Source organism: Dermacentor variabilis, chromosome 4 (genome assembly GCF_050947875.1).
Source record: "Dermacentor variabilis isolate Ectoservices chromosome 4, ASM5094787v1, whole genome shotgun sequence".
Taxonomy (NCBI): domain Eukaryota; kingdom Metazoa; phylum Arthropoda; class Arachnida; order Ixodida; family Ixodidae; genus Dermacentor; species Dermacentor variabilis.
In genome coordinates this window covers 54,893,984-54,906,248 of record NC_134571.1, presented here as the reverse complement: position 1 = coordinate 54,906,248, position 12,265 = coordinate 54,893,984, and the positions used below count along the sequence as shown (strand labels likewise).

Sequence of the window (12,265 nt, the reverse complement as noted above, 5' to 3'; positions counted from 1 at the left end):
TCTCTAAAAACTGGTGCTAGTTACAGGATTCGTACCAAGTGGAGGTGCTTTGTGAAATCACTGGCTTCGATTCGTGTATTGTGAAATGTGTCCTAAAGAAGAAAGTTGATTAGCAAAACGTTAATTAGTCAAATTCTCATTTTTAGTCTAAGTAATGTCCTTCTCTTCGAGTGATCCAGATTAATAAGCAGGTCTGTGGTATGTGCCACAGGCAATGCTAAATATTTTGTTAAGGTTAAAATAAAGCATAGACAGAAATATGTGTTTAATGGCCTGAACTTCTGTCTATACGAGAGATGTCACAGAATGCACTAATAAAAGAATAACTAAGTAGCAGTCCTTAACCCCATGCAGGCCGTTTAAAAGCATTCCCAGGAGAGAGAGAGACATTATAAGAGAAAAGCTCAGAGGTTGGACCATAGAGTAATATAGTAAATGTAGAGTAGACACTCCCGTTGTCCCCTGCAACCAACTTTGGCTCTCAGTGCATCTAGCGGAATTGGCGAAACACAGCAGCCTCCAAGATGACCGCCGTATGCTGCTGAATCTCGGAAGCCATAATTTCATTTACAGTTCTTTTTTTTTGTGACCAGTAATGTTGCAAGCATCAAGGCACGATTTCATGCAGGTGCTTGTGCCGCTGTTTATATGTTGCGACGACGAGCACACAAAGGAGTTGCTTCACTTTATGTTAGTTTTATTTAAATTCATATTTGTTATGTTTCAAGCCGTAACTTAGCGCAACAATCATGCCAGCTATTAATGAGGAAGTAGAGCATTATCATTTGTGATACTGTGCTTTCAGATAATTCACACCAAAAGGAGTACCATGAATAAAGGTGTCATGTTCCTGCAATATCAGTCAGCTTGCTGGACAGCCAAGAACACAAAAATAGCAGATAAGAATTCATTGCAGCACATGGAAACGGGAATAAACTGCGAAACGCAAGTAATGGAGAATACTCGGAAATGAATGGCATGATGGCAATAAGCTTTACACAGACATAACACACACAACACGTGTTTGCAAGCATTAAGATAATAAAGAAAACACAAACAAGCCAGCACATAGTTTACTTAAAATAGGATTGTTTTAGAAGGAATAAATATGACTGTTTCTTGTAATTCTATAACGGAGGGTGAATTAAGGTAGCAAAATGATGCGAATGGTTGCGTGCCAAAATAAAATGGCTGCATAAACAATTCGGCGCGCACCAACATCAGCTCTAATGTGCAATTCAGCGAGACCCTCATTAAACAGCTGCAAGATATAGGCATCTCAGCCAATTAAACGTTTCGACTGTGCTGGGGGTTTTCACTTGCAATCTTGGAAGCCTTGCAATCATCTTCTGATACTTGGGAATTTGCCTTTGAATAATCATAATCGAATGCATATGCATATGAATATTTTGAGGAAAGAATATTGGAGATTCCTACAATATGTAGAATGGCAGAAGAAGAAGGTAAGAAATACTGGAGTCTTCAAAGTCTTTGAATGTAGATGCTATGTTCCTTTGTGTAATACATATTTTTCTGATCTAACAGTGACTGTCTCTGGTATTAATGTATGTATTAATTATGTCATCAAAAAGATGTCAAGGAAGCACTGTTTTAAATGCTAAGAAACAAGGAACTTTCTATGGTAAGGGCTCCACACACAAAACATGAAAACACATATCTTCACCACAATGCAAAACAGCTAGCAATGCTTGAGCATACACAGCATGGTAAAGAGGTTGACAGAGCACACATTATTGCCGTACTATAAATATTGCACGTGTATGGCTTTACAAATAGACATATTTCTTTCACAAAAACTGGCGCACCACACTTTTTGAGAAGCCACTGCATGCAATCTCCTTGAATAAAGCAACATAAAGCCCTCTGCACCTAACGGCATGTGTTCATAGGCCAGATTTTTTATCAAACCGTGTTCCTTTCTTTTTGAACTTCGTCATTGCTTCGAATGTACCTTGCAGCTCGGACGCTGCCATGTTGCTGTTATCGCTGGCATCGCCACTCACAAATGGCAGTAGCTATTTGGCTTCAAGGCAGCTATGCCGTTACTTGTTCGTGTGGCGAATAGTGACACAACGAAATAAGAAGAGAACAAGTCTTTAAAACCATGCATGTTGAGCCCATATTGAGCAACAGAAAACTGCATCGAGAGTTTTTCATATTGGCCTACAATTTTCTCATGGACACTTTTCATCTAATTATAATATTTGAAAAGTTGATTAATTAATGAAGACTAATTATGTAATTAGGTGGAATGCCAAAAATAATCATGAGTATCTCCAAGCAACAGCAAATAATGTTACCTTGGTTCTGTCCAGCTACGTGGCGTTTGCATATTTTTAAATCTTGGTGCATGATAGTTGGGACACCCTGTATGTGAACATGCAAATACTACAATCGCACTTGCCTATTCCCGATAGGTCATGTGCCAGTGCATTTAGAGCACAGGCTGTGGCTCAGTTTCTAAGTGCCCTAGTACTGAACAATTTGTTACCAGGTGTGCAGATTTTCGTAAGCTGCAAGTAAATTTGAAATGTCCTGTTACCAGAGCATACAAAAGACATTACTAAATGAAATGAACACACTGCAAATGAACGACAGTTTCTGTAACAAAATTTATTCAACATGACAAGGCCATCATACATTGGATAGACAAGAGGCCCTGTAACATTTCTTGAACATAGTAAAAAAAATTGCCCAGTCATTAGGACAACGCTATTATCACGAGCAAGTGAATAAAACCTGCCATCTATGCTAGGCGACAATTGCAAACGTTTCTGGAAAATTATTATACCTTAGTAGCAAAACAGAATTTCATTATGTGATAGTAATGGCTGCACTATACTTGATTAAATCGTCAATATTCTAAATACTATGTTATGCTCCGTCTTAACCCGCGAATCCTCTGAGAACCCACCTTCATTCCCATTACCTGTGCATCCCCTCATGAGCTGTATCACCGTTTGATAAAATGGTTTTGCTAACGTCATTGATAAACTAAAATATTCATCAGCTGGAATGGTATAAAACACTAAAGTACTCAAGACCACCAAACAAGCAACAAGTTTTATTTTATCACTCATAGTTCAGCAATCACCTCAATACAGGATTGGTTCCAGCAGACTGGTGGATGGGAAGGTCTTTCCTGTGTTCGGGAAAGGTAACCGGTCATCACCAAACAATTATCATCCCCTATCCATCACCAGTTTATGCTGCAAAGTAATGGAGCATATCTTGTATTCTGTAGTAGTGTGTTTTCTGTCTTCTAAAAACTTTTTTTTACCCTAATCAGCATGGATTTCATCTTGGCCACTGTCGTGAAACCCAACTTACTCACTCCCTTCATGAAATTCACTCGCACCTTGATCATAACATTCCCATTGATGCTCTGCTTCTTGATTATGAAAAGGCCTTTGATAAGGTTCCTCACTGTCACTCATTACTCAAGCTATCATGCCTTAACTTAGATCAGTCTGTGCTCAAACGGATTCATGAGTTTCTAACTGATCCTGGCAGTTTGTTGTTGCCAACTCTTGCAGGTCTTTTATCTCTCGTGTACACTCTGGCATTCCCCAAGATACTGTACTAGGCCCCTCTTTTTAATGCATATTAACGACTTGCCACTCAATGTAGATTCGAACAACAGACCTTTTGAAGATGACTGCATTCTATACCACCCTGTAACTAATTTGCCTCACTCTTCCATTTTTGCAGAGGGATCTTTATTAAAGTACAGGACTGAAATGCCAAATGGCTAAAGTCTATCAATATTACAAAAGCTTTATGATGTCTTTTTACCAACATATTGTTTACATACCCTCCATTTATACCCCTTGTGGTTTTTCCTATGGCCACTACTAACACCGTTACATACTTGGGTATTCAAATTTTCTGTGATCTAACATGGTCCCAACATGTTATCAACATTAATAATTCTGCTGAGTCCTGGGTTGTCTTCATTGCAACCGTGCCTTGGCACCTGCCACCACAAAACTAATAGCTTATGAAACACTTGCAAGATGTAAAGTTGAGTATGCCAATGCCATTTATGACCCTCATCAAGCTAACTTTACAAATATGCTTGAATACATCTAGAACCGCGCCACCAGATTCATTATGGCTAATTACTCGAACATCAGTACAAACTCTCTAAAATTTCAGCTTGACCTTCCTTCTCTTGCCTCTCATCGTAAAATTTCATACTTCTGTCTTTTTCATAAATTTTTCTACTACTTGCCACCAGGCAATGCATTCATCAGACCAACCCATTGGGCATCTTGCCACTGTCATGCAAACACCTTATATCCAGAGCGCACCTGTACAAGGACCTTCCAGAGGTCTGTTTCTCTACATGCAACACAAGATAAGACTGGAACAACCTTCCTACCCACATTGCTATGCTAACAGGCTGCACCCAGTTTAAAACAGCCATAGAGAGTCATTACTTAACATGTTAACTGAGAACCATTGCCCTTTTTGTTTTCCCTCACCCTTCATGTAACATTCCGCCGGGATCCTTGAGGTATGAATAAACAAGTGACTGTACATGTAACAAGAAGCCTACAGCTTCAACTGAAAAGACCACCTGCACTTTTCTCACTTACTGAAATCACCACCCCTTTTTGATTTTATTGCGACATTCCAAGAATGAATGCTATTGGCCACATTCATTTAGGCATAACTCAGTGCTTCTGGTGAGAGCATAAACGTCTTCAACGACGATGCTATTGGTTGGTGCTATGCTCTCCATTTTCTGGCCACCTCTCTACATTTTGCAGTCATTAAACTACTACTTCTGCCAAATACCAGTAATAAATGTGTCTTCCTTTTTATTTTTCGTATTTTAACATACTATAAAGCATCACTTGGGCTATGAGAGATGCCGCAATGGAGGGCCCTGTATTACTTTTGACGACTTGGGGTTCTTTAACATGAACTTAAACCTGAATACATGACTGTTCTTGCAGTTTGCCTCCACCGAAATGCAGCTGCTGTGGCTACATTTCGACCCATGACCTCGTGCTCAGGAGCAGAACACCATAGTCACTGAGCCACCCCAGTGATTTCTAATTTGTTGTAGTGCTGGCACAACAACACGAACGTAAAGCCACATGAGATTACACACAGCGCTGTGCATTGTCTTGCACTGCTATATCTGTGTAGTGCCTGTGCTGCAAAAAAAAAAAAAAAGGCAACAACCTACCAACAAACCTATATAGCTACCCTCATTCATTGTGGTGGTTATGTCTGTCATAAGTGACAGACAATGTCCGAGCAAGGAATGTCTACAGGGCCTCCAGCGTCATCTCTTGCTTAACTATTTTTCACATTAAGTTTAAATTTAATTCTGGGGATTTAATTTAATTCTGTGTGCCAAAACCATGACATGTGATTATGAGGCACACAGTAGCAGGGGACTCTGGATTTTACGACCACAGAAAGCTGAGCTAGATGGCAAGGATTCATTATGCAAAAAAGAGGCGAGGGGTGCAGACAAGACACAAGAGTAGACAAGTGGACAACACGAACGCCGACTATCACCTGATTGGAGCACTGAGGCGAAAGAAGACACAAAACTCATCTGCGCAAGCTTGGTGTGCATGCATCACCTCTTTTTTGTATAATGACTCTGGATTATTTTTACTACTGGGGTTTCCTTGACATTCATGTCATCTCCATCTTATCAGGTAGTGTCTGTAGTCTCAAAAAGCAGACTAAAGGACAATATTATCGCATTTCTGACCTTTTGAATGAAGATGGTCGGATCAATTTATGCTGCCTCCTCCACAGTAGACAATGAATTTTCTAGTGTTTGTACTTTATTTTTCAGTGTGTCAGTGTGTGTGCGTTTGGTGTGTTCGTGCGCATTCATGTTCCAGTTAGGTACCTGCCAGCGCTGTCATACCACTGTTCCCAACACTGGTATTTTTTATTAGTAGGAAGCTTTAAGCACATGTTTGAACTATGCTTCTGCCTACAGCCGAGTGAAATAAAGTTGTAAGTGTAGCTTGTCGACAGTCAAATTGAGCAGCACTAATGACATACTTGATTCAAAATGAGCAAGAATGTGCTACCAGCAGCTGCAGCAAGGGCTGACAAAACATCTCACCACTGATAAGACGGTGGCATCATCTTGCGGCAGGAAATAATATCTGTGTGCATATACCTAAGGACTGTGAGATGACTGGATGAAGCATTACGGCCATTGTGTCACATCAGCGAGTGACAGGGCTCCCAATGCAATCGGAACAGAAAAAAAAAAAAAAAAACTAGGCAATAACTTCTCATTGGAAAAGCGCTTTTTGGTGATATGCAGTAATGTTGACTTACACTTATTGCATTTTTTTTAAAAAGGTGCTGCATACTCTCCTAGCTAAACTTGCAAATTACAAAGGAACTATGTTTGACAGAATTAGGCTAAATAGCACACGGATATAGATACACCATAACAAATTGCAAAGGACATGCAGATACACAGCAGCTTTTAAGTGAAGGTCTCGCTAATAAATGACACAAAAGTTTGGAGTGGTACCTTGCCTAAAATGGGTGACATGTCACTCTGGTCCACTAATGCTAATTTCAGGCAAGAAATGAGAGGCAAGTGGGACATCACAAAGCAACACGTAAGCTAACAGAGGTGCCATAATTGAGCATCTGGATTAATTTGGGCACCTGGGGTTCTTTAATGTGCCCCTACATCTAAGCACACAAGCATTTCTGGATTTTGCCCCCTCATAGTGCGGCTGCTGTAGTAGATTCAAACCTAGGACGTTGTGCTCAGCAGCAGAATGGTATGTCAGTGAGAAATGGTGAACTGTTCAGCAACCATGGCTGGGATCTGTAAGGTGAGGCATTCGTCTAAGCAAACCTGCCGAAGCCAGCTAGCTTTTTTACAAGCTTATCTCAAAAAGCACAAGCCAGGCATGCCATCACAGTTTGCCTGGAAAACTCGTGTGTGTGTAGATGCTTCACCCGTCCACAACTACATGAAAAAGCATCTTTCCAATAACATTTGTACTCTAGACATGCATTGCCAAGACTAGACGACATATGCAAGCTTACATTGGCCCACCTTGCTTTTAGTGCTGCGGAGGATGTAGATTGTAGTAGTCTTTGCCAGAACTGCAACTGCAATATGTGCCTGGAGGTTGTCAAAATATTACTTTAACACTCATAATGGTCGTAGAGCAGTAGCAGTAACACTAAAGAATTAGTTGGCATGCATATTTCTTCTAAAGCTATCATCACCTTAACTGCAAAGCTGGTTTCCACATTTAAGCAGTAACTATTACCATAGTAGAAGTGACCCTAAAGAAGCTGCAGTGGGCAACCCAATTTTGCCACAGAGTGGTGGGGCTTGCACCAACGTGGCCTACTGCCTCGTGAGCTCCGTCCTGCAACCTCGCATTATATATCAAGCACAGTTCCTAAGATTGACTCCTCAACAGTAAAAAAAACTTGGAGGTTATCAATAGAAGTGCCATGAGAGAAATTGCGGTCCTTCCTCGTCAAACACCTATACCAATGCTGCAAAAGCATGTGCAGCTTAACACCATTTCTGAGCTCACTGAGCAGCGACAGCTAGCAAGAAAGCTTAAAAGATGCCACATAATAGCAGTTGCGGCACTCCGGTCCAATTTCTATGGCGACTGTGCCATTATCAGGAATTTGGACAATCTCCCACAATGGAACTATACATCACTAGCTAATAACAAGACGACAAAGCTCCCCCAGCGGGTTCAACCGATTGCAACAATTAAAACGACTGTACTTACGGGGCGATGTGCGATGTGCACAGATGCGGCAGTTAGCTCAAAAGGAGGACAAATAACCTTGTCAAGTCCTATACACCCCGAGATCCAACCCACTCACAACTACGCAACTGCATTTTTCAGACCCCTTATTATTTGGGCTGCAGGCTATACATGATGCGCTAGAAATCCTTGTTAACTTGTCTAACATCAACAAAGCCCACATCTATACTGACAGGCTCAGTGCAGTTAAGAATCTCAAACAAGTAACGAAAACATTGTGTATTTATGAGCAGGTACACAAAATTCACAATTCTACCCATGTGAACATTAATGCCTACTGGGTGCAGGCACATGGTCATGACAACAACAATGACCTTGTGGATCGTATTGCTCACTCTTTCTCAACACCCGTAGCTCCTCCTCTTTTCCTTCCCTGTGACTGCTGCTCTGTTTTCATTGCCCAAAAACTCATCCTTCGATGTGAGACTCATGCCTTCATTGCCCCGCGTGTCTGCTCCCTTCCCCACAATCTATCTCGGGTGCAGGAAGTCTCTCTCTGGAGACTTTAGGCCATCACTTGTGACTGGGGTCAACCATACGAAGACATCATCCAGTGGCCTAAGTGCACCGCTCCTACGTCTGCAGAGGATGCCTGCCATCTACTCTGGACATGCCCTGGGACAAAGACAATTGGTGAAAGTGTACTTGAAGGTGCGAATCTGAACAGTGATCAAGCTGAAGACTATGAAAGATGGATTATGGACAACACAATTTATAAGACACTGTTGCAGTATCTCTATGAAACAGACATGCGTTCTTATATTTAGTTTCATACTAATATTATGCCATGTGGCGACCCAATTGGAAAAAAAGAAAAGGTGTGGGGACCAAAAAGTGATTTTAATGAAAGCAAGAACATGCATCCATATTATAAAAAAATATGACGATACTACGATAACTAGGCTACTGGCCATATATTACATGCACTTTAAACGTGAAGTTGGAAAAAAATACATAATATGCTAGTAACACAGAACCTCGTTGCCACTGTTTAACAACGAAAGTGGTTTGGACGAGCTTAAAGTAAGAACAGCTAAAAAAAGCCAAAGGATGCTGCTTTTTTGATAAAAGCAGCATGCAAATCTAGTGAAAAGAACCAGAAAGCACATCACAATGTGCATAGTAGCGAGGAGGCAAGCGGAGAATGAGAACACGGCAGAAACCTAGGAATATTTTGTCAATGAGACAATGTTTAAGCACAATACCAAATGCGTCGTAGGATGTAGAAGAGATGGCCCTCCAGCATACCTCCCCCCAATGCTGACATAGCAAGCTCCAAGCTCTCATTTGAGAATAGTCCACACAGACGTGTTCTTTTCAAAAGAGCTGTAGTCTTTTGTTCATCGGGTTTGGTATAAAAAAAAAAACACTGATGTTAAAGTGAAGTTTTCTTTAGGTACCCTACAGTAGTGGCTGTCCGGCGCCTCTCAAGCACGGTGCACAGAGCACCACCTAAAGCGTACAAAAACACTCAAGCATCAATGCCTTAATCACAACAAGCAATGCATATACATGCAAGTGTTTATGAACAATTACATGATACAAATCTGAGCAGTGGTGAGGCGGGACCACCAGATATGGCTATAGGCAGACCTCTAATGAAGCGCAAAGCTGAAGGAGAACATTGGCACCATGCAGCAAACAATGTCGCATCAGTGTCAGGCAAGAACATTCACACAAATGCTTTGAGAGGTTCGAGTTCTCATAGTTCTGAAACGGGCATCGGACTTGCAGATTTTTTTAATAAAAGGCACTTTCATGGAGGAATCTGGATTGATTTTGAGCACCTGGGATAACTTATGCGCTACCAAGGTGTACTGCATGGGCAGTTTGGCATCATACACCTATAAAGAAGGGAATTGCCACAATTGGGAATCAAACTCGTGACCCCAATAGAGAGGAAATAGTTGCAGCTTTGCTGCAAAGAAAGCATACTGCATATGAACGTGCAGCAGTAGTTCTGAATAAGTAATCGAACAAAATGCACTTTCTCGTCACAGTGGAATGAAAAAACACTCCCCTGGTTGCTCAAACCATGACAGCAGGAACCTGCATGCTGCCGACTTGTCCCATCATGGTATAAGAACGCGCTTTGCTTCCACTGTTGTCCCGACGACACAACTGTCTCTTGAGTTCAGGAGCCTCTCCTTTCACTAGCTGGCCTTAGCTTGTAACAGGCATGCATGGTTTTCACTAGTTGAGGCAAGTCCTTTTTGCACAGAACCTTGGATTTGGAGAAAATGTGGTGGCGGCGGACATCCTTGTACTCCACGTCAGGCGTGCGTACCGGGAACAGCATGTAGTACAGGCAGGAGCTTGAGACAAGCCGGTGAAGAGACAATGAGTACATTTCACGTGTAAGCATGCTGTCCGCGGAGTTTAGGTCGTTTGTGCGCCGTGCATGCTCGTAATGGTCCAGGTAAGCTCTTGAGACTAGTGGCACAATGGCCTTCACCTGTCAAAAAAGAAAGAGAACACCCTTGAATCTATAGCTGCCAGTAAATCCCAAGTTCTGCTACCCTACAACTCCGCTGTAAGTGTAAAATTTTACAGGGCCACATGCTTATTAAGTTGGTGAGAATTACTGAGAGAAGAAAAGGAAAAAAAAAATCCTTCACAGATGTGTGCCAATCTGATAACTGTTACATCAAAGAAAATGAAGCTGTATAAGTGAGTTCCCACACCCTTCAGAACTACAGTCGACTTCCATTAATTCCATGCAGACAGGACTGGCGAAATTGATTGAATTATCTGGCAGGTGTAATTAAACAAGATGCTAAAAAAACATGAAAACACACCGCTCTTTCATTTGGCAGTATTTGCCATATTCTCACACTCCCCCAAATCAAATGTGCACCCACTTTCTATGTGTGCAAAGTAGAAAACTAACATAAAGATAATGTTACCGCACCTAAACAAAGTATACATCTAACATGCACCCGATTTCTTGAAAAAAAAAAAAAACGAAACAGAGAAAGGGTCTAAAAATTGGAGGACGCTTAAGCTTCGCCTTCAAGAGTGTAATGCGACAGCATTCCCGTCGACCCGCCAAGGGGTGTAAGACAATGCGCTACGGCGCAGCAATCACTTACGAGGTGCCCCGCATCGGACTTTGCACCCACCAATCAAGCGGTGAGCGTTGAGCAACGCAGCTTTCGGCACGGCAACGAAACGTGCGCCTGCGCACGCGGAACGAACCAAAGAACTCGGTGTCTTGGAGAGGGAAACGATCTACGCCAGCCAAACGTCGTGATCGGCACGGGCAGAGAGATAGTGATCTAAAGAAAGGAAGGACGCTTGATTCTGCAACCCGTGAGGGAGCATGGCGAAGCGTCGTCAGGGGAGAGGGAGTCTGGGCCGTGACACGCCTTGCACCGGTCCCCGCACAGCCCCAATGCACGTGTGGCGCGCCACCTGTCGGGGCAGTGCCGTACATTGAGAGGAGGGGGTCTTCTGTGTTTGCTGCAAGATGGCTCTGCGTGTGCGGAAAGCGCAGAAGAAATGTAGCGGAAACGTACCTTGCTACACACGTTTAACTGCGACTTCTGTAATTTACATGCTCATAATTACCTATATACACAGCAGTATAGCTTTCTACGGCACTTTGTAAGGGAACGCCGCATTCACTAGAGGTGTTTTGTCCCACTTTGAACGAGAGAATTCATGGCTGAGTGGTAGCATCTCCGCCTCACACTCCGGAGACCCTGGTTCGATTTCCACGCAGCTCATCTTGCAAGTTGTTTTTATTTATGAATTGCCTTCCGGGATTTTTCGCTCACGGCCAACGCCGCCGACGCCAACTTTTCTGCGACACGAGCTCCTTAACGCTGTCGCGTTAATATCTGTTACAAAGTGGCGACCAGTTTCCTAAGGTTAGCTTTGCCGCAATACAGCTGTATTATGCGGCAAAGCATAAAATGCCACAAACGCAGTTTTTCGATTCTTCATGGGGGGGGGGGCACTCTTAGAATTGAGTAATTGCTGTAATCAGATGGTTGTACGCTACTGTTATTGCTTGAAAATTTTCCTAAGGGAGGCCAAAAATAAACATTTTCGATGGGAAATGATGTGTTCAGTGCATTCACTGTCTGCTACGCTCAGTTGAGATGGACGCTGCCAGCAAAGGGGTCGCTATTGGGGTCCCCATAGGGGGAAAAGCGCATGCAGACTGACTAGTCATTTTAATTCTCAGGCGAAGACCAATTTTAGGATAGAAATAACGAAAGTTTGGGGCCAATAGAAAGGCATGGGTGCTGGTTGGAACCTTCGATAAGTATCAAATCAACCAAAATATCTCGTTAACTGAAGTCATGGCTGGCTGCTCTTAGTGAAGGCTCCACCCAGGCGACATTCCAGCACAATGGCGTCAGCTTTCACCAGTGCAGCCATACAAACTCATATACTCGGAGACATCTTGTCTTGGCTATGAAGCG

The 12,265-nt window shown here is 42.4% G+C and overlaps 1 protein-coding gene across 1 annotated transcript in view; it reads right to left on the bottom strand.

Moving 5' to 3' along the window:
• Positions 1-2,614: 2,614 nt before the first annotated feature.
• LOC142579172 (uncharacterized) overlaps positions 2,615-12,265 on the bottom strand; it is a 29,557-nt gene continuing 19,906 nt past the window's right edge. Inside the window, exon 7 of the mRNA XM_075689126.1 lies at positions 2,615-10,287. Within this exon, the coding sequence (XP_075545241.1) occupies positions 9,967-10,287 (321 nt within the window). The 3' untranslated portion in view covers positions 2,615-9,966. The remainder of the gene's footprint in view (positions 10,288-12,265) is intronic.